Below are 25,339 nucleotides of genomic sequence, written 5' to 3'. Positions count from 1 at the left end.
ATATGTATACTATATATATTTAAATTATCACGCGCACGCGTGAACACACTATATATAGTATGATATAGCAGTATATTCATATTTTCTTCTCTATATGTAAATTATTAAAAAAAAAATAAATTATATATATATATATATATATATTTACATGCACACACAGATATATACTATATATGGATTTATTATGATATAGAATTTAAATACATTCTAATCTCTTCCATGAATAAACTCAGTTTATATATGTTTTCTATTCATTTTATATCACATATAAAAAGTAATAGATATTAATTGAACATATTATGTGCATTTGTCTTATTCTTTTTCTATTTTTTTCATTAATTGTTGTAAAGAATATATGCAAAACTTATATACATTAATATTAAAATTAGTATTATCTTTTAGTATGAAAATTCTTTTCTTGTTAATTAACTTAGAAATATGATCATTTAAAAATCGTAAATAAGAAATAATTTTTTTAGTGTGAATGAAATTTCCAAATTTCCAATTACCTTCATTGCAACATTGACAATAATATTATATGCATTTTTGTATTACTCATATTTATAATTTGTCATTCATGCATTTACATTTATGCAACTTGTGCACCATTATATATTTATTTTCTCTTATAACTTCAATAAAAAATAATTGTAAAAAAAATTTGTAAACATTATTTATTATAAATGCTATATCATTTCATTGTGAATCATATATTAGTTCCGTTTAAAATTAATTTTCTATTGATAGTAGAACAGTAATAATATTTTAATTTTCTAATATTATAATTCTATAATTATACTTTATTACATAAATTCTAGCATATGTTTATAATCAACTAATATATCAGTACATTTTTCTTTTGTTAATTTTTATAAATATTCCTATATATAGATGACATTTTTTTATCTTACATAATATTCATAAATATCTTTAAACGATAGTTATATTTCGTATAAGATTATTACATTAATATAATAATAATAATGAATAATATATAAAAGAAATGTATGTATTAGCAACTTAAGAAGCTACTTAGAAACATGAATTATATATATAATTTATAACGAAATTTAGGAAAATGAATAAACATGTTCTTTTTCAATGAAATAATTTGTTAATAATCTCAAAATAACAAAATAAATGAACAAAATGTATACAGGTATATGTACCAAACATATATATCAAACAAAACTTATTGGTTTGTTTCCAGATAAAATTATCAAACTATAATTTTAGCTTCTTTATGTTTTGTCTTTTTCTCACTTCAATTAATCATAATATTTCAAAAATGTAGTAAACAATAAACAATTGTTATAGTGAGATAACATTAAAATAATAAGCCATTCTTCATAGTGTACATTGCAACTGTATTACAAATAAATCTAATTTATAGTTGAGAAGATTAATAAGTTATATGAGGAAAATTAATCCGTGTCAGAGCTATAAGACCATCTAACACGACGTTTCTGCTTTTTAGATCTTGATTTTGATCGCGATCTTCGATGTTTTGATTTTTTATGACTTTTATGTAATCTGCGCTTCTCTTTGTTGGATAAACTATTTTTTGAGTCGGAATGTTTTGGTATTGAACATGTTTCACTTATAGATGAAATTACTGAATTTGTTATACTTGAATTAGAGATGGAAGATCGACTACGAGAACGACTATGAGTACGACTACGAGAATGACTACGAGAACGACTACGAGAAGGACTACGAGAACGACTACGAGAGCGACTACGAGAGCGACTACGAGAACGACTACGAGAACGACTACGAGAACGACTACGAGAACGACTACGAGAACGACTACGAGAACTGCTACGAGACCTACTACTTGATCTGTTAAGAGATCTACTAAAAGATCTGCTGCGAGATCTGTTATGAGACCTGCTAGATCTGCTAGATCTGCTACGGGATCTATTTCGAGATTTGCTACGTGATCTACTACGAGAGCATTTTCTCTTTTTATTTTTACATAAATCCCTACGTCTAGATCTTCTTTTATGTTTATATAATCTATCTGAATAATTGTTAAATTGGCTACTGGAACACGGAATATTCTCTCTGTTTAAGAAATCTATATTCATGGAGTTATTTACTTCTCCGCTTTCGTATTCATTCTTATATTTATAAACTTGTCGTTTTCTACAGTTTGATCTTTTGTTTTTTTTCTGCATGTGCGAAGATTCGCTAGTACTTCTGGTTCTAGATCGTTTATTTTCCTTGTATTTATAATTTTGTCTAGAATTATTTAATAATGTTGTATCAGTTATTATTCTGAATTTATTTCTCCCTTCTCTTTCAGTTTTCTCAATATCATAAACTCGTGAGCTTATAGAACTTTTAATTCTTGACTTCTGTTGTAGAAGTTCAAATTTGTGAGTTTCTTTACTTTCATTATATGTTTCACTTCCGCTACTACTGCTGCTATTACTAGTACTAGTAGTGCTACTGCTACTGCTGCTACTGCTACTACTGCTGCTACTGCTACTACTGCTACCACTGCTGCTATTAGTACAGTTGCCATTATTGTTATTAAAGACATTATTTCCTTCATTGTATCTTTCTTCTTTTTTTATTAAATCCTTACGCACATTTACTGTACCTTTAATTGAATTTATTTCTTTTCTTGACTTTACTTCATTCAATTTCTTCCTTCTATCTTCTTCCAAACTAGATTCGCTAGAACTGTATGGTTTTATTTTTCCGCGTTGACTACTTCTTCTACTACTTTTATTTCTGAAATCACTTTCACCTGAACTTGAAACACTACTATCTATTCTTTTACGATTCTTGAAATTGCTGTGTTTACGTCTTTTATTATTGATTTTTTTCTTTGACGATTTCTTTATATGATTTCGACATTGTCTGCTTCTTCTAGGATTGTAATCACTATCTGACGAATTATCGCTTGAAGAAGATGATGTTTCCGAGATATTAGTCCTTAAGATTTCACTAGTTACCTTATTAGATGGTCCTTTCTTACAACCATATGATGTACTAGGTTGAGGATCCTCGTAAATAGAAGTTCGCACAGGTCTATTAAATAATAATAAAAAATATATATTCACATGTACATTATTTAAACTTATTGATTAAAATTATAGATATTCAAGTTAGTAGAAAAGAAACTTACTCTGCATTATCATTAGATACATAAGCTGTATTTGTATCCTCAGGATCAGAAGAGACTAGTTCTATAATCTCAGGTGTTCTTTCATGACGAGGTTTGACATAACAGATTACTTCACATTCGTCATCTGAAGATCCAGATGATATTGTCAAAACATCTGGTACATTGTATGGCATTTCCAATTGAAAAGCTTGTCCGACAGTACTAGGCCCTGAAATAAGTAAATATTATATTAATGTTTGCTGGAGCTATGATTTATGGTAGAATTTCGAAAATAATTGTTTTTATTGTTACCAGGCATATTAACTGGGTGTGGTCCTACACCAGGTAATTCAGCATTTACACGTAAATCAATTGCTTCATCAAGTACATGAACATCTGAATCATCGGAAGAAGTACTACTACTGCTAGATACAGGTGAAACAACATGTGGAACATAATCTCTTGACAAACCTATCACAAAACATGTACATTTTTACTTTCAGTAAATTACTAAAATAATTGTATTATATAAAACTTTATAAACCTTGAAATAAGTAAGTAACAGCATGGTCATATCCAACTATATCATAATTAGTCCCTGCAAAATTGAATAACTCATGTATGAAATGTTCTGTATGTACACCAAAATATGGGCGCACAATATTTTGGAATTGAAGACTTCTAATATCATGATGTGTTAGTGCATCCATAATAGTTCTTAAAACATATGGAATATGTGCTGGTCTATTATTAATTAATATATGTAATTCTCTGTTTAACCATGGAACAAGACGATCTAATTCTCTTGGATATCTCCTATAAAATATAATTACTTATTAATTTCACTGCCATTGCAACTTATAATATAACAAAGATCATATTATGATATGATATATATAAACATACCGGTAATATTCAGCACTACATTCTTGAAAACGTCCAAATCCAAAACGTCCAGGTAATGAAGTAGCCCATATTCCATGTGTGTATATAGCACGACGCAATGTAGGATTCATGCGTCTAGCCCTATGTTCTTCTCTTGAAACCTGTGGCTGCATAACTGGTATTTGTTCTCTTGCCTGTTCAGTGTTTGACATGGCTCCACGACGACGATTATCAGTCATGGTTGTTCTACAAGGTTAGGTCAAACAAAAGTTATAAAATGTAAAATTCTGTAGCATTTTGTTCCTTTAGTCTATATGTAATTTGTTACATTATTACCTATAGAAAAAACGGCGTAAACCAACATCCCAATTTCCATCTACTTCAAAATTAACATCTAAATGCTGGATTGCCATAACTGGAGGTTGTGAAATTTGAGATGCTAATTCGCGTGGTACATGGTATTGATCATAATCTTCTTCTGATCTTACATTATGTATGATTGATTTAAAAGTTTGTTTACATAATGGACATTCTGTTTTTATTTTAGACCATTGTAATAAACAATTAAAACAAAATTGATGTAAGCAACTGTCAGTAAACGATGTGTTGATAAGTTTTCCAAGACAGATACTGCAATTAGGAGGTGGAGAGGCCGCTCCTTCACTTCTTTCACTGCTATCAGAACTTTGTACAACTCCTTCAGACTTAATTGGTTCTGCAGTAGCAGAGGTAGAATCTTTTACTTGCACTGGACCCTCCATGGTAATTTGATATTTTATATTGTTCAAACAATCATCTATTGAAATTATTATTAGAATATCATAAAGCAAGAACTTTTTAAATTATTTAATATTATAAAAAACTATTTCAACTTTATATATAATCATTTTTATATGGATAGATAATATAAGTTTGCTTAAATTGAAAACAGAAATATAGAATATAAAAAATTTAAGTCAATTGCAAAAGAAGTAAATATGAAAAAATGTATGAACATATTAAATTTAAAAATAATTTTTTTTTCTAATCATTAAAAACATATGTATAAAAATATTGAAATTCTATTGAAATTATCTAAACATATAATTTTTAATAATCTGATTTAACTATTGATATATAAACTAAAATACACGCTGCATATATATATCTTAGAATTATTTTCTACTCTTTTTTTTTTTATAAATATTTTTGAATTGAATGTATAAAAAGTAAACCACCTTTAAGGATGCATATTCCACTTTATAATAGGATTAGGCAAAATTAAGTGTAATATATAATCCGTACAAAAGTATTTTTTTTTTTACGAATATTGAAATAGAAACGATATTATTTGAGTAACGCTACAAGAAAATGGATTCGAAAAAAATCATTGAAAGAATAGCACGTCATAAATTGACAGTGTTCTATCGCTTTTCATGGAATACATTTATTTTTTGTGATTTATCTAAGATCATCAACGATAAACAATTTAATAAGATTAATCTTTTACCTTAAAATAGATAACAGAAAATGTATAAATTTTCGATGAAATTCAATACTGTTTGACGTGAAATTGACTTTTTTTACGACTCACGACATCGACGACCATAAGGCAAAAACTAACGCAGGATACGTTCAGTTGGTACTGCATGTGGATATACAAATGATATAAGAATCGACTAGAGAAATATAGGTTCATCTTTCGGTTTAGCAACGCCATCTGTTAATAGTTGTTATCCTTTTGTAATATAATTTTGTATTTCCCTAAAATATTAATACATAGGTCTTTTTTTATTTTACTGTTTTTTTTTATAACCATTTATAATAAGAAATTACTTAATTTTATAAATTTAATAATATTTCCATCTTATATTCAATTGCTATTTAAATTGACCATACATTAGTTTAAAGAGTTTATCAATGAGCATGTATATGTCAGTTATATTAAATATAATATATATACATTTTATTGTAAAATATATTAATATAATTGTTATAAGAATTAATAGGAATGTAAAAATTTCAAAGAAATTTAAATAAGCCTCTTGTTAACGACGTTCTGATCACGTGATATACGTTATCGTAAAGGATCTTTTTTATTGGATGCTTGGCAATTCTGCTTATGGTATATTTTCGCACTTTATCTAGCACATATTTGAAGAAGTGTTGATTCTCGTCTTACCTGTATGTATTTTTTCGATACGAATTAATGAAATATTTTACGCGCGACAAAATAAAAAGTAATCTGTATCTAATTATTTTTCTGTAATATTTGTACGCTTTGTGACACGAGAATATAAATTTCAACAACGATGGCATTGTGTTATACTAGGTATTAAATATTATTTAATTTGATTTCATTAATCAATTAAGAATTACAACATGAGATATATTTTAGGCTTCTTTGTCGACGAAATATCGGCTTTCAACATTTTCGAAGCTTATATACAAGCAAGTGAGTGTTAATGTATTATGTAATATCAATTTGATCATCTGACTGTCAATTATATTTTTCTCTTAAAGTCAATTCATTTAAATATTAAGGAATATTTTCTTTTGCTAGTTTGCATGTCTGTGAAGATAACAAATTAAAAATCTATATATGTTATAATATACTTTTATGTTCACGAAAATTACAAATAAGTATTAATACCGTATATCAAATAAAAATTCAATATGTTATAGTTCACTTACCACATCCTTATCACAACCATTACGTGCAAATATCTGTGAAACACATGATGAAAAGAATATGCGTCTTAAACGACCTATGTCACCACATTTGACTATCTATCAAGTGCAATTAACAGCATTGCTTTCTATATCGCATCGAACAACTGGCATAATATTATCAAGTTATGCTATGATTTTAGGTCTTGGTAAGTATATAATTTTGTATCATGTATTGTGAGAAAACATAATTAATATTTTTTTTAATAATATTTCTTTAATATTATTACAAAAATTTCTTTTTTTATTATGTTCTAGGTACTTTATTTGTACCAGGTGGAATACCTTGTGTTATAGAAATTTTAAGTGAATTAAATTTGCCTGCTCCTGTACTTTTTGCAGGCAAAACATTACTTGCTTTTCCTGCTACATTTCATATATTTAATGGTTTTCGACATTTGGTAAGAAACTAAAATATAAAATAATTGCAACATAAAACAAAATTAATAGAATACAAAATTATTTTAAAAATGAATTTTATCTATGTTTTATAATATTACAGGCTTGGGATTTAGGAATGTTTCTGACAATTAAACAAGTATATTCAACAGGCTATGCAGTAGTTGCTTTAGCAGCTATTTCTGCTGTTGTTTTAGCAGCTATGTAGGCACTAAAATTAAGTGCATTATTTGAGAAATTATTTATTTTTAGAAATTCGTTGTTATTTGGATGTGCATCATATCTCATCCTATAATGTTAGTATTGTATGAAATAAAATAAGTTATTATAGATACTTTTTTACAAATTTTTCTTGTATGATTGTGTCTTAAATATTGATGTTTCTAATACTTTTTAATGTGTTCATTTATTTAGGCAAATATTGTAGGGGGAGAAATTAAGGAAATGTGTTTATGTAAAGACCAACATAAAAATTGTATTTTCCTTAATGTAAAATACAATATCTCATATATTTTGGATGTTTTGTACATAATAAAATATTTACGATTACACATTTCACATGGTCAAAATAGATTGTTGTTTTGATATTTTATATTAATAGCTTTGATTTTAAAAATCATACAAAACCTTCAAGTGACGAATCCATAAATTTTTTATATATAGCCATAAATCTAGCAATAAAAGCTTCCAAATGGAAAATAGCTTTTGATCCATTTAACATTCTATGCTCATATTCAGCAGCTATGAATGTAATTTCACTTTTTAATTGAAGATCGCAATTTTTAATACACTCTTGTAATAATCCTTTAAAAATTACATCGCAAGGTATTAAATGAGTTAATAATTCATAAAGTCTTTTCCTAATATCTAATAGTTTTTTTGGAGTTTGTTCTGTTATCATCATATTAGCTGTAGTACGAATAAATGTTTGCCAATCAGGTTCTGAAATCTTTTGATTTGCAGTAAATGGATATCTGAATGAAACATTAAAATTTTTATTATTAGAAGAAAGAGAGGGTAACACATTATAAGATTTAATTAAATATTTCATTTTTACTTACTGTTCAACTTTACAAGCTTCAAGCATCAATATTGCCCTTCTAAGATTTCTTCCACTAGTATTTGCAATTCTGATAGCTAATTCATCTGGCAAAGTTAGACTTTCCTTTTTACAAACTAATTGTAAAATAGATTTAATTTCTGTTATTGATGGTGCAGGAACACGTATTCCTAGACATCGAGATCTAATAGCTGGTGATACACGAGATATAGAATTTGCACAAAGAATTAATCTGCAGGTAGCAATATATTTTTCCATAGTTCTACGAAGTGCATGTTGAGCATCCCTTGTAAGTTGATCCACATTTGTCAACAAAACCACTATTTCACAAGTAGAATAGTTTATATTTTTCTATCAAAATTAGTATTTATTAAGTATTTGGTTTAAATTTTGTACCTTTAAACTCTCTTTGTCCAGTTGGATCAATCTGATGAGTTTGTGCTGTCATTTTTACTAAATCCATTACAACAACTTTATCGTATATATTTACATCACTTGGATTTACTTCTATATGATAATTACTGCTTATAGTCATTATTTCCAATTTTTTTTTAGAAGGAGTCTGTAACAACAATAAATCATAGAATTGCAATTAACATATTATTTTTTAATTAATTACTTTAAAAAATTATTCTCTGAATAAAGAGCACCTCAAACTGCATATTTTCCATTCGCAATCTTTCAACTCCAGAACCATATAATTCTTTTAAAATACACATTATACGAGTTTTCTTTCCAGCTCCAGATGGTCCATATATTAACAAATGTGGAAAGTCTCCTTTATGTACCTGTTATTATAAGTAAAATTGTACTTATTTTTATATATCCATCATATATACGGACAGAATATAAATATATGATTTTATTAAAGCAATAATTATATATTGTCACATTTTGATAATTGCTATAAACTAAATATTATAAAACAGAGATTAGGCGGGAACGTTATACTATCAACAAAGAAGTCCAACCTTATTTGTCTACCGGTATATCGCAATTTGTTTATAATTACCATATTTTTAAGATATTCTGCTTGTTCTTTATGATAATCTAACTTAGAAAATGTAGTTGGTCGATATTTATCTACCCATAAACTCATTTTTTTTAAATTCTTTTGAAAAATAGTAGAAAATTTAAGATTGACTCTTCCCCTCGGTCGTTTATGAAAGCTTTATTTAGAAACTGCTACGTCATAACCAATAACATTATTTCGCGCTCAAATTAAAAAATCCATATTATATATATATATATATATATATATATATATATATAATGAATATCGCAAAAAAAGTTATTTAAATTATTTCAATAATTAATAGTAAAAAATATTTAAATTAAGACATTTTACAAGAAAAAAATAAAAATTTTGATTTATTATACTGCAATGCCATAAGTTGCCATTCTTATAGTTAGTCATTTAGTAATTCAATTTCTAAAATTGCATTCCATTGAATTTTTGAATGTTTTTATCTTAATTATTTTTATAAATAAGCAATTTGTGAGTAATAAACGTATGTATTTTCTTTTTATACTATCAGTTAGTGCATCTGTACAGCAAAAAGTTACTACGTAGTTCGTGCACATGGCTTCGGTAAAACTTTTTTGTTTGTGAGGCGCTATTCTTCTATACTTGAAAAAGTCGTTCTATAGCCATTGATATCGTGGTAGAGAGATCTGGTTTTATAAACAAAAATATGCAACAAAGTTATTATTTTAGATTCTATTATTTTTCGTAGTAACAAAGTTATAAATGTTTTTTCAAGCACTATTATTAAAAGGTAAGAGTGCTAAATGCTCTTTTAAATTTACAGAATGTATTTTCAGCATAAACAAATAAACAGTATTAAAGATAAAAATAAAAAAGGAAAAAACTAGTTTGGATTTATAGTTAGACATGATTTAGAAATGCAAAATATACTTGGATATATATACTGCTAACGTAATGGAACTAAAAGTATGGGTGGAAGGTATACAACGTATTGTGTGTGGAGTTACAGAAAATACTACTTGTCAGGTTTGTTGTGAAGCACAATGTATGTATGTTGTAGAATATTGAATATTAATATATTTGCTTCAATTATGTAATAGAAGAACATTTAAAGCATCTTAATAATTATTTGTTTATAGGATGTTGTATATGCTCTTGCACATGCAACAGCACAGACCGGTAGATTTACCTTGGTAGAACGTTGGAGAACTAATGAACGGCTTTTAGCTCCATATGAAAACCCTCTTAAGGTATAAAATATTTTTAACAGTTGAAGCATAAAAAATATTGTATCGATATCATAAATATATTAAATTAATATATTTAAAAATATTTATATAAAAGTAAGTAATTATATAAAGTATTTCTAAAGCTGTATCTTCAAAAACAGATTTTATTAAAATGGGGAGAGTATTCTTCTGAAGTTCAATTGATTTTGAGACGTTCTGTTGATAACAATAAAAATCCAGGATCATCAGCATCACGAATAACACATGGAACACGGATAAATGGGACAACAAATATGTCTTCAGAAGTTGGAGCAACAAACAATGTTCAAGAGGATTCTAAAACTACTCCAACAATTTTGAACTCAGATTTTGATGATTTACAAGGTGGCCTAGAAAGAAATCGCGATACAAGAAAGTCATTAACATTTGGTGGATTTCAAGGGAATATTACTGAGAATAATGCTGATGTAAAACAACATGCTATTTTTATATCCAATTAATTTTAGAAGATCTATTATTCATATATTTTATAATTTTTTATTTTTCTACAGATTCAAATGGAGAATGTTGCTATTGTTCAGCCTACACCACATTTTAAAAACAAAGAATTAAATATCCGAAAAAATATCCCACAATCTCCTACACGAGGTGCTAATCCTGATAGTAAGCTAATATTTATTGATTTTTAATTTTATTGACGAATTTATCAACAATTTTATAAGAATTAATGATTTAATTATAGCTAATTTTTATTCTTATTTATTTTTAGTTAATACACATTTATCTCAGAAAAAAATAAGGGAGGTTCCTCCTTATAGAGATCCTCCAGGACCAGCTTCTCCTCCATTACGAACATTACCACCATATAGAGATCCACCACCACCAAATTTAAATAGTCCAGCAAGATCACAATTTGCTTCTAGCACAAACAGTAATATTCCACATATTCATAAAGAAGAACAACCATCATCTAGCAACACTGTAAAATTGAAAAGAAATTTAATTCAGGTAGTATAATTAAAGGAAATTGTTTTACATTTTTAACGGGTATGTGCGATGCATTTGTTTCTAGGAATTTCAAGATACAAAAGGTCAAACACAAACAATTGCTCAATTGTCTGGCCAAACACAAAATATGATGACTGTTGCTTATACTCAACGTTACGTTGATCTTATTAGACTAGTCAATAAACAAAGAGATACTATTAGTGCACAACAAGCAGATCTTACTAAAGTAAGTGAAAATAAACATATAATTATACAAACTGAAATATATTCGTATTATTTATTTATTTCAGTTTGATGCAGAGATATTATATTGGGAAACTAAAAATAGAGAACAAATGCATCAAATGGATTTTATTTCCCAAGAATTAAATCGTATTGAAGCAAATGGTCGTATTATAGAAGATCAGGTATATATTTATTTATTTCAAATATAAAAATATACGTCTTAATATTTAGGAATGAATTTGTAAACATTTATTAAAATTCACATTGTGTTAATACGTATCAGCTTAAAGAATTAGCTCATGTAGAAGAAGAAAGTGAAATCGTAAGGCAGCAAGAAAAAACTTTAAAATCGGAGATAACGCTTCTCAGATCAAAGCTTGCAAACTGTGAAACAGAATTACTTCAATGTAAAAATAAGATTAGGTAAAAACATAACAGTGAATTTATTATATTATACTAACACTTTTAGATACCTGATTCTAACAATGTTTTTCATGTAATAGATTTATCATGGAAGAACTTGCTGTAGAACAACATAATAATAATCGTGAGACAGATGAGCGTCAAATAATTGAACGAAAAATAATCAATGAAGTTGAACGTCTTCAGAATGAAGTAGAACAAGCTAAACGATCAGCCGAGTTAGCTTCACAATGCGCGGAATCCTTAAAACTTGAAATAGTTAGTTTGGAGTCGGCGATTGTAGAAAAAAAATTACAAGTTGAGAGATTAGTAGCTGACATGAAAGAGGCCAATTTACAAAGCTTAACTGTTGCTTGTCAAGATGAACAAGTAAAATCTTTACTAGAAGGTATATATTGTCTATATAAATAGATTATCCTTAACAAATTTACTATATAATTATTATCGTTATATCTTATTATATTTTTTATTAGGTGCCCATAAACCAGGAAGTACACGTAAAATGATAGGATCTCCTAGACAGTTAGAAACAGCAGTACCCACAAGTAAAAATCCACATGGCGTTTGGGTCTAAACATATGCATTATGTAAATAGATTTATATATGGATGTTATGTACAAGAATAATGGTGTATTTACAAAATATTGCTTGTCGTTTATCAAGTTTATAACATTCCGACGAATGTTCAATTCTTCTGTTGGACGTTATGAAAGGAATTACCATTATAGTGTTCTACTTATCCATTCCTTCTCTATTATTGCAGTAAAAATTAAAGATTAGAGGTACAAATGTAATAATTATCTCTATTGATATATGTATATAAATGTATAACTCTAAAAATTCTTTAGAAATTATGACCCACAAATATGGTACATATCATCAGTCATGTTTTTTTTTTTTTATTTTGTTACCATCCTTTTAAATACATATTATTAAGTTTTTTTTTATGTTCATACTTTTGTTCAATTAATTCATTTATTGAATGATTCAATATAAGAACTAGGCAGTTATAGAAAATACCTTTGTAGATATATTGATATTATTGATATTATTTAAGTGATGTATATTTAATGATATGAGTGTAATTCATTTGTATGTTTTTTTTTCTTACAATATATTAATACTAATAATAATTTTTTTACACTTCTCATTACAAATTCGATTAATTATTTCTTCATGTTATCACAAGAGTGTGAGCAGTTCTTATTCTGTTTAACGATATTATTTTTCTTAAAATAATATAATCATGTATTTAATTTTTAATTGTTTCTATTTTAATTGTTTCTATTTTTTTTATATTTAGTTTTTTTATTATTGAAAATAATGATCAGTAAAAAAGAATATATATAAATATAATTATACGAAAGGTGTAATTAATCTCTTCGAATTTAGATAAAAATTTTAAATGTTATTAATAATAATTGTATCAATATCTACTTTTCGAAGATTTTTTTTGATTCACGAATGAAAATTCTTTTCACTAACTACATTCTATTTCTAGGGAAATTTTTTGAGGTATTGTTTGCATCACTGGGTACATCTGAGTTCTGTTGACACTTTCAAATTTTAACTGCAGCATATGATTAAAACATCTTTACCGTTTTACGTACTTTTAAGTACACTGGTAATATTAAAAAAAATTGTTTTATTACATAAAACAAATATAGATTTTTGATTCCTATTTAAATTTAAATAAGATTTGCTCATGATCTTTTTAATACGATTATATTTTGACAATAATTATATAGGAGCTAGATGAATTATTTTATTTGTGTGTGTATGTTTATTTATAAATATTAAATAAGGAACAATATATACACATTAAGGAAATGAATTCTCCAAGATCACCACACAATAATCTTAGTTCTGAATTAAGGAACATTATTACTAACAAAAATGCATTGAGCATGAAATCACGCATGAAAGGTATAATTATTACTAAATATTATGTTCATAATGAACTAACTTAATTTATTATTTTTAGTTTTAAATGCTCTTAATGAAGATGATATAAGAAATAGAGCTGAAAGAGAAAAGCGTTTGAGACTTCAAGCTATACAAGAAATTTTAACAACAGAGGTTACATATTTACAACAGTTAGAAATATTAATGGAGGTATTTGACTAATTTTATAGTATATAGATAATATATTGTACATTAAAACTTAACAATAATATTTTTCAGTTTTTTTTACAACCAATTATTGAAAAGAAGTTGGTAAATCATATATTATTAAATACATTACTTGAAAATATAAAAACACTGTATAACATTAGTGGAGAATTAATTAAAGAATTAAAACAAGATACTGAAAACATTTCTGGAGCATTTTATAAGCTTGCACCATTCTTTAAGTTATATTCTGTTTATGCATACGATTACGAACAGTTATCAACACTTTTACAGGTACTTAAATGTGTTTATTTTTATCTTAAACACATAAAAGATTATTTAATGAAAATCTTTATTTCTTTTATAGATTACTCAAGAGAAGGATCCTACTTTTAAAAATTTCATAAGCAAACAAGAAACACGACCAGAAGTTGGGAAATCGTTGTCTTCATTATTAATTACTCCGATACAGAGAGTACCAAGATATAAATTACTTTTGAAAGAAGTTCTACAACATACTCCTAACAAGCACAGAGAGTACAATCTTTTACAAGGTAATAAATTATTTATATTCATACTTACGATGTGATTATTATATATATTTTTATTAAAACATTTTTTATACAGCATGTTTAGTTGAAGTTGAAAAAGCTGCAGTACATATTAATAATTTAGTTGCTGAGAATGAAGATATTCAAAGATTATTGATGCTTCAAAAGTGTATTGTAAACGGAGTTAATTTAGTAAAGCCAGGAAGAAAATTAATTAAGCAAGGAACATTAATGAGAGTTTCAAGGAATGGTGATACTGCTTATAGAAGATATTTTGTACTTTTAAATGATACTTTATTATATTGTAAGGGAAAACCAGAAAGTTCATTGACTGTACGTTGTGTACTTCCCTTAAATAAGTGTAAAGTAGAAAGTGTTTTAAGTGGTGGACTTTTTCGTGTTACATGCTTAGAAGAAATGCTCTTTTTATATTCAGAAGATGGTGACAGCAACTCTTGGATACAATTATTGCAAAAAGCCATTGAAAAGGTATTATTCTTATGTAACAGTTTATTTTTATAAAATGATCTAACTTTAATTTATTTGTGTTTGTAGTACGCAGAATGTAGACAAACTTTGAGGAAAGATAGTAGTTCAAGGCAACCACTGAGACATAAAAATATAAATTTATTTCCATCTGAGGATATACAAGAAAAATACATCAAACGAAAAAGAACAAAAGATAAAAAAGATGTAGGGCTTAATTATTCATTATTTTAATTTAAATATACTAATTTGATTAAATATACTGAATCTTTTCTTTAATAATAAATAGGTTCAATTGAATCCATCAAATATAATGTATTTTGAAAAGGAAAATCAAGAAAATGAAATGGAAGAACAGCAAGAAAATTGTTTTCGATTAAATAGAAAATTAAAGAGATTTAAAAATGATATTCCTACAGGGATTCCCATGGACAAGGTTTAAGTTATATTAATTAAAAATATAATTTTAAAAATATATGTATAAATATTTAAGTTCTCTATAATATTACTATCCAAATTTTTGTTTTTTCTTTATTTTTTTAGGATACATCAGAGATTTGCTTTATGGAAAGTTCAGATACATCAGTATCATATTTGACTAATTCAGATTCTATACATTCTTTATCATTAATATTCAAAAATATTTGTGAATATTTTTCTTATGTTAGTTCATCTATACAAAATTTTTTTAGATATAGATAGCATTTTTGTTCTTTTACAAATGAATTGTAATATATAGGTGAAGGGTTTATAATACATTTTAAAAATTTTAGTAATTTAAATATTTTAATTTTTATGTTTTTTGTTTTTCAAAACACCAAAATGTATTTCTATACATTATTATATTTATCATTTATAAAAAGAATGTTAAAAAAACATATTCTGAAGACAGTACACTTCTAGCATGTCTGTTGATTATACTTCAATTATATTCGATACGGTATTATATACATTAGAATAGTATTTGAAAGAAATGAAAGAGAAATCAATTCGTAGAGGGAGTCGATAATTCGATCTATTCGTTACCAGATGGCGCATCGAAAGCGTAACCTCGCGTCTCATCTTTCTCAAATGAAAATGGAACTGAGGTTGTAGTCGAAAAATATTTTATTGTGAACAATTGTGAGATTTAGCGTGTGTAAATATTTTAAAATAAAATAAAAAAAAAGCAAACAGAAAGAAAGGAAGAAATAAGGTATAACAATAAATTTATGCTACTTGATTTATTGAAATCTTCGTACTTACGTTCGAAGAAGAGAACGTAATATTGGCGGTTTTCACCCATGTACGATTATTTCAGTATATAATTCTTATATTTACTGTATAAAACAATATAACTATGGCGGTTGGTTCAACAAAAGTGGTACAAGTGACAAACATAGCACCCCAAGCAACTAAAGATCAAATGCAAACTTTATTTGGTTACTTAGGAAAGATAGAAGATATTAGATTATATCCCACAATAAGAGATGTAGCAGTACCTGTACAATCTCGTATTTGTTACGTTAAATTTCACGATCAAGGATGTGTTGCAGTTGCTCAACACATGACAAATACTGTATTCATTGATCGAGCATTGATAGTAATTCCTTATCAAAATGGAGATATTCCAGATGAACAACGTGCTCTTGAGTTAACCAACAATGGTACAGTTGTACCAGGTAAGTAGTTAGAATTAATAATTAGTATTGTGTAATTGTGTATCTTTCATTTTATATATTTTATAAGTGTTAAACAAATGGGTTATATCTCTTTTTTTAGGTTTATATCCTTCTGAGCCAAAGCTTCCACCAAATGTTGTAAATGCAATCGAAGGTATTCCTCCGAATCATGTAATTACAACTATGGATCCTAAATTAGAAGCTCATGGATTACCGCCTTATCCACATTTACCTGGCCATCTAGATAGTAGACGAATTGAGGAAATAAGGAGAACACTAGTGATAGCTAATTTAGATGCTTCTACGACGGCTGAACAATTGCTAGATTTTTTCAGTAATAACAATGTTGAGATTAAGTACTTACGCCTTTGTACAAGAGATTCTGATGCAGATCACTATGCCTTAGTGGAACTTACAGAACAAGGAGCAGTGGTTTCTGCATTATTATTAAATGGAAAAATGCTTGGCGATAGACATATAAAAATTTATCATTCGACACAAGCAATAGCTAAACCAGAAGCAAAAAGTAATGAAGCAGCTCAGAAAGAAATAGAGGAAGCTATGTCACGTGTCAAAGAAGCTCACAATTTGATTTCTGCTGCCATAGATCCAATGATTGGTATGCTTTCAAAAGACAAACGAAGTCGCAGCGGTTCCCGTAGTCGAAAGTCGAGATCTAGATCCCGTGGTCGCAGTAGACGTTCAAGATCACGGAAGAGATCTCGTTCGCGACACCGACGTAGATCCAGATCTCGTTCAAAACGTTCTCGATCCAAAGAACGTAGAAGAAAGTCACCTTCACGGAGAAGAAGCAGCTCTCGCAGTCGTCATCGTTCTCGGTCACGATCTAGACGATCAAGATCACGTAGATCAAGATCTAGATCTAGAGATCGTAGAAAAAGATCTCTACGGCGTAGAAGTCGTTCTCACTCCCGTAGTAAACGTTCTAAATCGAAATCTAGACGTTCCAGATCCAAATCAAAATCTAGGTCATCTAAATCTAGATATTCTGAGAAATACAAGGATAAAGATAAAGATAGAAATAAGGATAAATCTGATAATGGTAAGAAAAGTGATGGGGATAAAGGTGATAAGGAAAAGAGTGAAAAGAAATCAAGTAAGGAAAAAAAATCAGAGAAAGAATCAAAGTCAGACGAAAAGAATAGAGTTGCATCCGAAAATAATGAAAATAAGGATAAAGAATCCGTATCTTAAATTGTCAAATTCTAACAAACACTTATTTTTATTTTCTGATGATTTTGTTAACTTCAATTTATATAATAAGACGTAATTTATCTGTACAGTAAGCACATTATTCGAAGTTATAAAAACATATCTCATCCGTATGTTATTACACGTTTATTTGAAAAAAATATTAGTTATTTCAATGTTAATTCTTGCTTACTACTAATTATAGCTTATGTAATTCATTCCTTGCCACATATAAATCATTTCTTGTTTTATATGTATTTTTTTAATTTTCATATACTTCAAAATTACGTTTCCGTTACAGCAATAAATGCTATTGTGTCGATAGACTTATATATTTAAATATTTATGTTGCTATAGATTGATTTTCATAAACTGCTACATCTTCATATTCTTCAAGTTTTACTGGAACTGGTTTACGAAAATGATATTTTTGAACTTGCTTTATACTTGATCGTCTTTTCATTAACAGCTATATAGAATGAACCCATATTTAATCATTATATTAAAACAATTTTTTGCTTGTATTGTAGATTAATTCCATTTAAAATTTTGTGAAAAGTATATATTGTTATTTACCATGCCACTATTTCTTATTGATGAATTAGTATCTGATATAGAAACCATTTCCAACGTATCATCTGCGATTTTTTTATTTTGTGCTATAGTTCTTATTTCATCAGGGCCTAATCAGAAATAAATTATTAATTTAACATTAATAGTACTTTTATACATAATATCAAACTTACTTAGTACACATTCATCGTATTGATCAAGTGGATCGATTCCAAGAAATTCGGATAAATTGTCTGGGTATCGCAGATCCATGTATATAATTATTAAGGCCAAGATAATACAAAAAATACCTATACGGTTAAATTAATAATAAATTAATAAGTTTTGATTTATAAAAAAGAAGTTTAATTTTAAAGGATTTAGTGCACATAAGATAAAGGTGTGCAACAATTTTTACCACATGTAAGAGACATCCAAAAATGTAAACCAAAATGCAATGTTAAAGTTCCATTTTCGAAAGGTATAATAAGTGGAGTTTCATTACGTATAATAACCCATAAGATACAAGTTAATATTTGTAATCCACCAACTATTCCAATTGAATAAGCTGTGTATCGGCTTACAAATTGTAACATTATATTTGACACTATCCAGCAACTAAATGCAGTCCTGTGAATTAAGATATTAGTAAATTTAGTATAAGACATCATAAAAAATTAAGTATAACAATTTATTGTTCTTATAAATGATTATGTACAAAAGCATTAATGAGTATTTTATACATATTATATATACAAACCATAATAAGATATGACAGTACCACCCAGCAGTTCGATAAAATCTACCAAATCGTATACCTTCCCCATCAATAGCAAAATATTCTGCAACCCATAAAATTGGAATAGGTAAACCTCTTCTTTGAGCACTTCGCAAACTTCTTTGTAGAAGGCCACCTGGAATAATAGTAGTGATTGCATTGTTATTTGAATAATGTAGATATTGTTATGGAAAAAGTACAAACTAGAAGGTCCATATCCAAATCTTCCCTGATCCCATGTCCATGGAAATCTTTCATTGTAATTAATAATTTCATTTGGTAATGCTCCATTTCTTCCTTCACCTGTAAATGAATTTGTACGATCCTTTTAAGTTATTTATATATATAATATATGTATTATATTATATGTATATTATATATTTTATATATATATGTATATGTGTGTGTATGTATATATATATATATATATATATATATATATATATATATATATATATATATAGAAGAGATGGTCTGTATAGACTATATCTCTTACCTTTCAAGGTAATATTAACTGACCTCAAACCTATTTTTATACCAATTACTGAATTTATCTCTGCATTATTTCCAGCTTTATAAGGTACGATAGTTTCTACAGTACCAATTTCCCATTCTTGACCAAAATTTTCCACTGAAAAATTTGTTTTGAATACTATGAATGTTAATCAAAAAATGTATATATAAATTGCAGAGAATAGTCTTACCGATCAAGAAACATCCAATTGTTAAACTAATGCAAGTTTTTATAGTAACGTAAATGCTCTGATTGCATGAAACAAATTGTATTGTTTATTATATAATTATATTCTTTACTTTTCTTTTAATCACGAGTGTTAAATAAAATTGCAAATTTTAATTTTAAGTTACATTAATTGATACTTACACGCTTTTTGCTATAGCCTGGGAAAATACAAATAAATGCTATTAATATAAGAAGAAAAATTGTAATGAAAAGGACTTCTACTACATCGAATAACACTGGTGTTTGTTGAGGCGAATATCGCGATGGAAAACCCTCTAATCTACCAAAATCAAAAAGTCCCATTCCGAGTGCTAATATAAAAAGAAATATTATTTTATATAGTAATATATTAAAATATTCTTTGACTATTGAAATATCTCTTGACTAAGTCAAAAGATTCTTATAATCTTATCGCGGTTTTCTTTCCGCTTAATAACAAAAGAATTAAAGGAAATTTATATGATAGTACGATATTTTATTTTATTTAAAAGATATATGTTGAAAACGTTAAAAATATATATATATATATTTACATAAATTTTTATGAATATTCAATAATATATTTAACAAGCATTCAGTATCAGATAAATTTATGTACAGATTTATATTTACGCGGTTTTTATTTCACGCGTAATGATTGGTCAATGCAAACTTAAAGCTGTTTATTATCTTTCTCACTAAATATACGTACTTCAGCGACAGGTATGGACAAAATATGAACTACGAATGTAATAAGACATACTATTCCCACTATACATCTATTATATCACGGTTGTATAAGCTTATATCCATTTTGAACGTAATTTAACAATCGAGTTTAGAGTGTTAAAGAAATTTTTATATATAACATTTTAGTAGCACATCTGATAAATGTAAAAAAAGAAACTATATGCTAGATTATACTTTCTGAAGATAGATAAACTGAAAAGTGCTTATCAATTGTACAATTAATTGTTACATTTTTTGTTTCTAATTAAACTAATACAATTAGCTATTACGTATTTACGCAGTCATTAGCTCGATATTATTTGCGACGAAATACATAAGAAATAAAATATTATATATAAAAAATAATAATAAAAATAGAAAGAAAATCTCTGATGGTAAATATAAGTATAAAAGATAATATAATATTTAATTCGAAGAGCGGAAATAAATATAAATCCGAATAAGAATCAATGAGATTAATAAAGAAATTATTTTTAGGTGGAATCAGAAAGAAAAGATTTTGGAAATAAACTGAAATATGCAGCCATTCGCTCGATAGTACTTGAATAAAGTCATAAGATCATAACGTCTTAATTAAAATCATAAAATTTACATATATCTCAAGTACTATCGACCCAGGTCCCACCACGTGGAGGTTGCTGCATCTGGGGACCCACGAGCTAACGGGGACTCTACTCTAAAATTCGCGTGACCGGCGTGATCAACTAATCGGCGTTCTATAAAACGAAGTCCCCGGTAGGACTTTTAATCGCGCCCGAACACTCCCGTGAGTGTTAGAATAACGATGACTCTATTCTATATTCGCGTTCGCGACGTTTCACGCACCAACCGAGAATTCAGGCGGCTAACTGGAGGAGGGTCAGTCCACGCTTACGGATAGCAGATCCATACCACTCGGCAGCACACGAACCGACACACGACCGGTCATTATTCGTTTTAGCAATCAAACGAAGTCCATTACCGTAGGACTTTTAATCGCGCCCGAGAACACCACGCCTGTGCCCGCCGACACACGCGCGAATGTTCTTCCTATCCTACCCGTATACCGCGCGGATATATCGAGATTCGCGAAGAAGAGGAAAAGATGAAGAGAGAGAGAAGAATAGAAGAAGAGAAAGAGAAGAAGAGAAGAAGCAAATGAGAAGAGAAGCAAGAGTGTGCGCACACCTGAGAAGGATGAAGCAGAAAAGAAAAGAAAGAAAAGAATATCCGTAAGATGCAATGGAACATACACACGAGTGAAAAAGATGAAATTGGAAAGAAAAGATGGACATGGAAAAGAAAAGAAAAGAAAAGACAGAGAAAGAAAAATGAAAGATATCGCAGCCTCGCCGTTATATCGCCGATATATCGCAAAGAAGAGAAAGAGGAAAAGAAAACCGGAACATGCACGCATGTGAATACGATAAAACTCAGAAGAATAGAAAGAAAAGATATCCGGAAGTATAATGAAACACATGCACGTGTGAAAACGATGAAATTGAAATGAAAAGATGGACATAGAAAAGAAAAGAGAAAATGAATTCGACCGAAGTCAGAGTACGAAAATCGAGCTGGATTTTTCAGTACTGAAAGGAGACCCGCACAGAAGCCCACACCCATGAGCCCCATTCATGGGACCCACCCGATACAAACTACGATAATCGATTTCGAATAATTATTTCAATTATTGAAGAGTTGTGCGGGAATTTAAAGAGTTGTATTGGAATTAATGAGAAAGGATTTTGGAAAAGTCTTGAAGCACGCAGCCATTCGCTCGATACTACTTGTTTCCCAAACGATTTCAAAGTACCGCAAGTACTACCGACCCAGGTCCCACCGCGTGGAGGTTGCTGCATCTGGAGACCCACGGACTAACGGTGACTCTACTTTTTACTACTTCTACTACTATCAAGAAAGCAAAAGCAACGGGGCGACCTCCACTCCCGACGAATTCAAGCCTCCAAACGCTAAAATTGCAGCCCCATGCGTCTCCGCATTTGGGAACCGACTTACGCATAGCTCAACTATCCAACATCGGAAGCTTCGATCACCACTTGAGCACAACCGGTCGTGCTTTCGCGACAAACGCCGGAACCCAAAATTGAATCTACCGCAGTCACGATACTTACGCGAGCATTCCGGAAACACTCACGCGAATATGTTGAATACGTTAGAGCCAATTTAGGACTTAATCGCGCCCGAGAACACCAACGCCTATGCCAGCCGACATAAGCGAGTGTCCTTCTATCTTGCCCGAACGGGAGAAAAGAAATCTTTCTACGCCTGAGGTAGAAAGATTCTTTAAGCACCCGTGTAAAAATCTAAGTCCCTCGATGGTCCTTGGGTGACGCAACGTTTGCTGCACCTGGAAATAAACGGACTAACGAGGATTCTACTCTAAAATCCACGAACCGAGATGCCTTTCCGCTTCGGGAGCTTCTGGCTTCTCAGCAAACTGGAGATGTATAAAACCCCGCTTACAGATTGCTCCACTGTCCACACCGTCGGCTTCAGACATCTCGAGACACGACCGGTCGTGTCTATTTCGATTTCAAAAAACAAAACGAAGTCCTCGGTAGGACTAAATCTCGCGACCGCGAACACCCATACGCGTGCCGGCCGTCACGCGCGTGAGTGTTTTCCCTATCATTCGCGTACGGAAGCAAGGAGACATATCCTTCCTGCATATAATAAAGATTATATGCAGAGAGGTTCCTTTAACTTCCGTGTAGAAATCCCACGATGGTAGGTCCAGCGATCACCTAACATGAAACAGAAAAAGAGTAAAAGAAAAAGAGGTAATTATATGTAAAAGTAATATACAAAATTATGTGCAGAAAGTCAATTATATATAAATATACAATTAAAATCAAAATACAATTAAACGATAATATTAATAACTAAAAAATAAATTAATAATTAAATAAAATAAAAACAAAACAAGTATACAATTAAAACTTTCCTGCAAAAATTAATTTCACGATGATCGGTCTTCGATGATCTAACCTGAAACAGAAGAAAAGTAAAAGAATAAGAGAAAAAGGAAAAGAGAAACGAAGAAAAGATACACGAAATGTGCGCGTGATAAAGATGGAACTTGGAAAAATGGATAAGTATTTCGAAAATCATGTCACTCGATGAAAATCAGAGTACCACATTTGAGTTCGACTTTTTGTACTGAAAGAAAGAAACCCGCCTAAGGCCCACACCCGAGGGCCCCTCCCAAGGGTCCCACCCGAAAGCGATAATTAATAAAAGTTAGTAAAAGTAATTAATACAATTAATAAAAGTATATAATTAATAAAAGTAAATAAGAATAAATAGAAATGACAGCGAACATAAATCCGACAGAAAAGTTTTCTGTATGCTCTCTTAGAAAATTAATTTAGCATTTTGATATATTCAATTTATATATCTGTTCAAATATAACTAACAATATAAAATGTAATTAATGTAACGTCTAAATGAATTTAGACAGAAAATAGATTTTGGAAAAATATAGAAATATGCAGCTATTCGCCCGGTAGTACTTGCATTTTATAATTATATATAAATAATTTAAATACAGATTTTAGATATAAATCAGACATAGATTTCGATATTTCGCAAGTACTACCGACCCAGGTCCCACCGCGTGGAGGTTGCTGCATCTGGGGACCCACGAGCTAACGGGGACTCTACTCTAAAATTCGCGTGACCGGCGTGATCAAATAATCGGCGTTCTATAAAACGAAGTCCCCGGTAGGACTTTTAATCGCGCCGGAACACTCCCGGGAGTGTTAGAATAACGGTGACTCTACTCTAAATTCGCGTTTGCGGCGTCCACGTACCAACCGAGACTTCAGGCGGCTAACAGGAGGAGGGTCAGTCCACGCTTACGGATAGCAGATCCATACCACTCGGCAGCACACGAACCGACACACAACCGGTCATTATTCGTTTTAGCAATCAAACGAAGTCCATTACCGTAGGACTTTTATTCGCGCCCGAGAACATCACGCTTATGCCCGCCGACACACGCGTGAGTGTTCTTCCTATCCTGCCCGTATACCGCGCGGATATATCGAGATTCGCGAGGAAGAGGAAAAGATGAAGAGAGAGAAGAATAGAAGAAGAGAAAGAGAAGAATAGAAGAAGAGAAAGAGAAGAATAGAAGAAGCAAATGAGAAGAGAGGAAAGCAAGAGTGTGCGCACACGTGAGAAGGATGAAGCAGAAAAGAAAAGAAAGAAAAGAATATCCGTAAGATGCAATGGAACATAGGCCCCTGTGAAAAAGATGAAATTGGAAAGAAAATATGGACATGGAAAAGAAAAGAAAAGAAAAGAAAAGACATATCCGAGCAAAACCAGAGTACGAAAATCCAGCTCGATTATTCGGTACTGAAGGAAGAAGACCCGCACAGAAGCCCACGCCCAAGGGCCCATCCCAAGGGACCCACCCGACAGAAACTATAATAATTAATTATTATAAAATTATATTTTTGAATAAA

The 25,339-nt window shown here is 29.4% G+C and overlaps 7 protein-coding genes across 16 annotated transcripts; 4 read left to right on the top strand and 3 right to left on the bottom strand.

The window, feature by feature from the left end:
- Positions 1–163: 163 nt before the first annotated feature.
- LOC127064291 (E3 ubiquitin-protein ligase Topors-like) lies at positions 164–5,746 on the bottom strand. Its single transcript, XM_050995146.1, has 7 exons — positions 5,493–5,746; positions 4,340–4,799; positions 4,025–4,249; positions 3,663–3,934; positions 3,431–3,589; positions 3,140–3,347; positions 164–3,042 (listed from the first exon to the last, which is right to left on the bottom strand). The coding sequence occupies exons 2-7, from the start codon at positions 4,762–4,764 to the stop codon at positions 1,425–1,427; spliced, it is 2,907 nt and encodes a 968-aa protein (XP_050851103.1). The 5' UTR covers positions 4,765–4,799; positions 5,493–5,746; the 3' UTR covers positions 164–1,424.
- Positions 5,747–6,094: 348 nt separating this feature from the next.
- Positions 6,095–7,682, top strand: LOC127064298 (succinate dehydrogenase cytochrome b560 subunit, mitochondrial-like). Of its 2 annotated transcripts, XR_007781625.1 has the most exons (6): positions 6,095–6,314; positions 6,381–6,437; positions 6,668–6,861; positions 6,971–7,113; positions 7,215–7,407; positions 7,526–7,682. XR_007781625.1 is itself a non-coding variant. In XM_050995157.1 (5 exons), exons 1-5 carry the CDS (start codon positions 6,295–6,297, stop codon positions 7,317–7,319), a joined length of 519 nt encoding a protein of 172 aa, XP_050851114.1. In that variant the 5' UTR covers positions 6,095–6,294; the 3' UTR covers positions 7,320–7,445. The 2 variants fall into 2 exon arrangements, 1 of the variants encoding a protein (XP_050851114.1); XM_050995157.1 differs by lacking the exon at positions 7,526–7,682 and having other exon boundaries at positions 7,215–7,445.
- A 45-nt stretch (positions 7,683–7,727) lies between these two features.
- On the bottom strand, positions 7,728–9,356 carry LOC127064295 (replication factor C subunit 3). The gene is made up of 5 exons (XM_050995153.1): positions 9,184–9,356; positions 8,822–8,959; positions 8,568–8,733; positions 8,173–8,491; positions 7,728–8,085 (listed from the first exon to the last, which is right to left on the bottom strand). Exons 1-5 carry the CDS (start codon positions 9,268–9,270, stop codon positions 7,728–7,730), a joined length of 1,068 nt encoding a protein of 355 aa, XP_050851110.1. The 5' UTR covers positions 9,271–9,356.
- On the top strand, positions 9,001–12,884 carry LOC127064292 (ras association domain-containing protein 8). 6 transcript variants are annotated; one of them, XM_050995148.1, is made up of 11 exons: positions 9,001–9,157; positions 9,983–10,185; positions 10,299–10,409; positions 10,550–10,855; positions 10,940–11,051; positions 11,158–11,399; positions 11,461–11,622; positions 11,687–11,803; positions 11,905–12,044; positions 12,125–12,432; positions 12,518–12,884. In XM_050995148.1, exons 2-11 carry the CDS (start codon positions 10,114–10,116, stop codon positions 12,616–12,618), a joined length of 1,671 nt encoding a protein of 556 aa, XP_050851105.1. In that variant the 5' UTR covers positions 9,001–9,157; positions 9,983–10,113; the 3' UTR covers positions 12,619–12,884. The 6 variants fall into 6 exon arrangements, with proteins under 6 accessions (XP_050851105.1, XP_050851104.1, XP_050851106.1 ...); XM_050995147.1 differs by lacking the exon at positions 9,001–9,157 and adding an exon at positions 9,743–9,875; XM_050995149.1 differs by lacking the exon at positions 9,001–9,157 and adding an exon at positions 9,751–9,875 and having other exon boundaries at positions 9,996–10,185.
- Positions 12,885–13,581: 697 nt separating this feature from the next.
- Positions 13,582–16,401, top strand: LOC127063642 (FYVE, RhoGEF and PH domain-containing protein 4-like). Of its 2 annotated transcripts, none has more exons than XM_050993623.1 (8): positions 13,582–13,970; positions 14,029–14,159; positions 14,229–14,450; positions 14,524–14,710; positions 14,784–15,196; positions 15,263–15,400; positions 15,483–15,629; positions 16,223–16,401. In XM_050993623.1, the coding sequence occupies exons 1-8, from the start codon at positions 13,874–13,876 to the stop codon at positions 16,286–16,288; spliced, it is 1,401 nt and encodes a 466-aa protein (XP_050849580.1). In that variant the 5' UTR covers positions 13,582–13,873; the 3' UTR covers positions 16,289–16,401. The 2 variants fall into 2 exon arrangements, with proteins under 2 accessions (XP_050849580.1, XP_050849579.1); XM_050993622.1 differs by having other exon boundaries at positions 15,737–16,401.
- On the top strand, positions 16,247–19,555 carry LOC127063643 (probable splicing factor, arginine/serine-rich 7). Of its 3 annotated transcripts, none has more exons than XM_050993625.1 (3): positions 16,247–16,388; positions 16,494–16,854; positions 16,955–19,555. In XM_050993625.1, exons 2-3 carry the CDS (start codon positions 16,533–16,535, stop codon positions 18,067–18,069), a joined length of 1,437 nt encoding a protein of 478 aa, XP_050849582.1. In that variant the 5' UTR covers positions 16,247–16,388; positions 16,494–16,532; the 3' UTR covers positions 18,070–19,555. The 3 variants fall into 3 exon arrangements, with proteins under 3 accessions (XP_050849582.1, XP_050849583.1, XP_050849581.1); XM_050993626.1 differs by having other exon boundaries at positions 16,286–16,854; positions 16,955–17,380; positions 17,462–19,555; XM_050993624.1 differs by having other exon boundaries at positions 16,288–16,854.
- LOC127063644 (dual oxidase maturation factor 1-like) lies at positions 18,199–20,527 on the bottom strand. Its single transcript, XM_050993627.1, has 9 exons — positions 20,280–20,527; positions 20,101–20,158; positions 19,893–20,027; positions 19,601–19,699; positions 19,379–19,532; positions 19,037–19,248; positions 18,813–18,929; positions 18,643–18,749; positions 18,199–18,535 (listed from the first exon to the last, which is right to left on the bottom strand). The coding sequence occupies exons 1-9, from the start codon at positions 20,439–20,441 to the stop codon at positions 18,410–18,412; spliced, it is 1,170 nt and encodes a 389-aa protein (XP_050849584.1). The 5' UTR covers positions 20,442–20,527; the 3' UTR covers positions 18,199–18,409.
- Positions 20,528–25,339: the final 4,812 nt, after the last annotated feature.

This window comes from Vespula vulgaris, chromosome 5 (genome assembly GCF_905475345.1).
Source record: "Vespula vulgaris chromosome 5, iyVesVulg1.1, whole genome shotgun sequence".
Taxonomy (NCBI): domain Eukaryota; kingdom Metazoa; phylum Arthropoda; class Insecta; order Hymenoptera; family Vespidae; genus Vespula; species Vespula vulgaris.
This window is presented reverse-complemented; position numbering and strand designations above follow the sequence as displayed.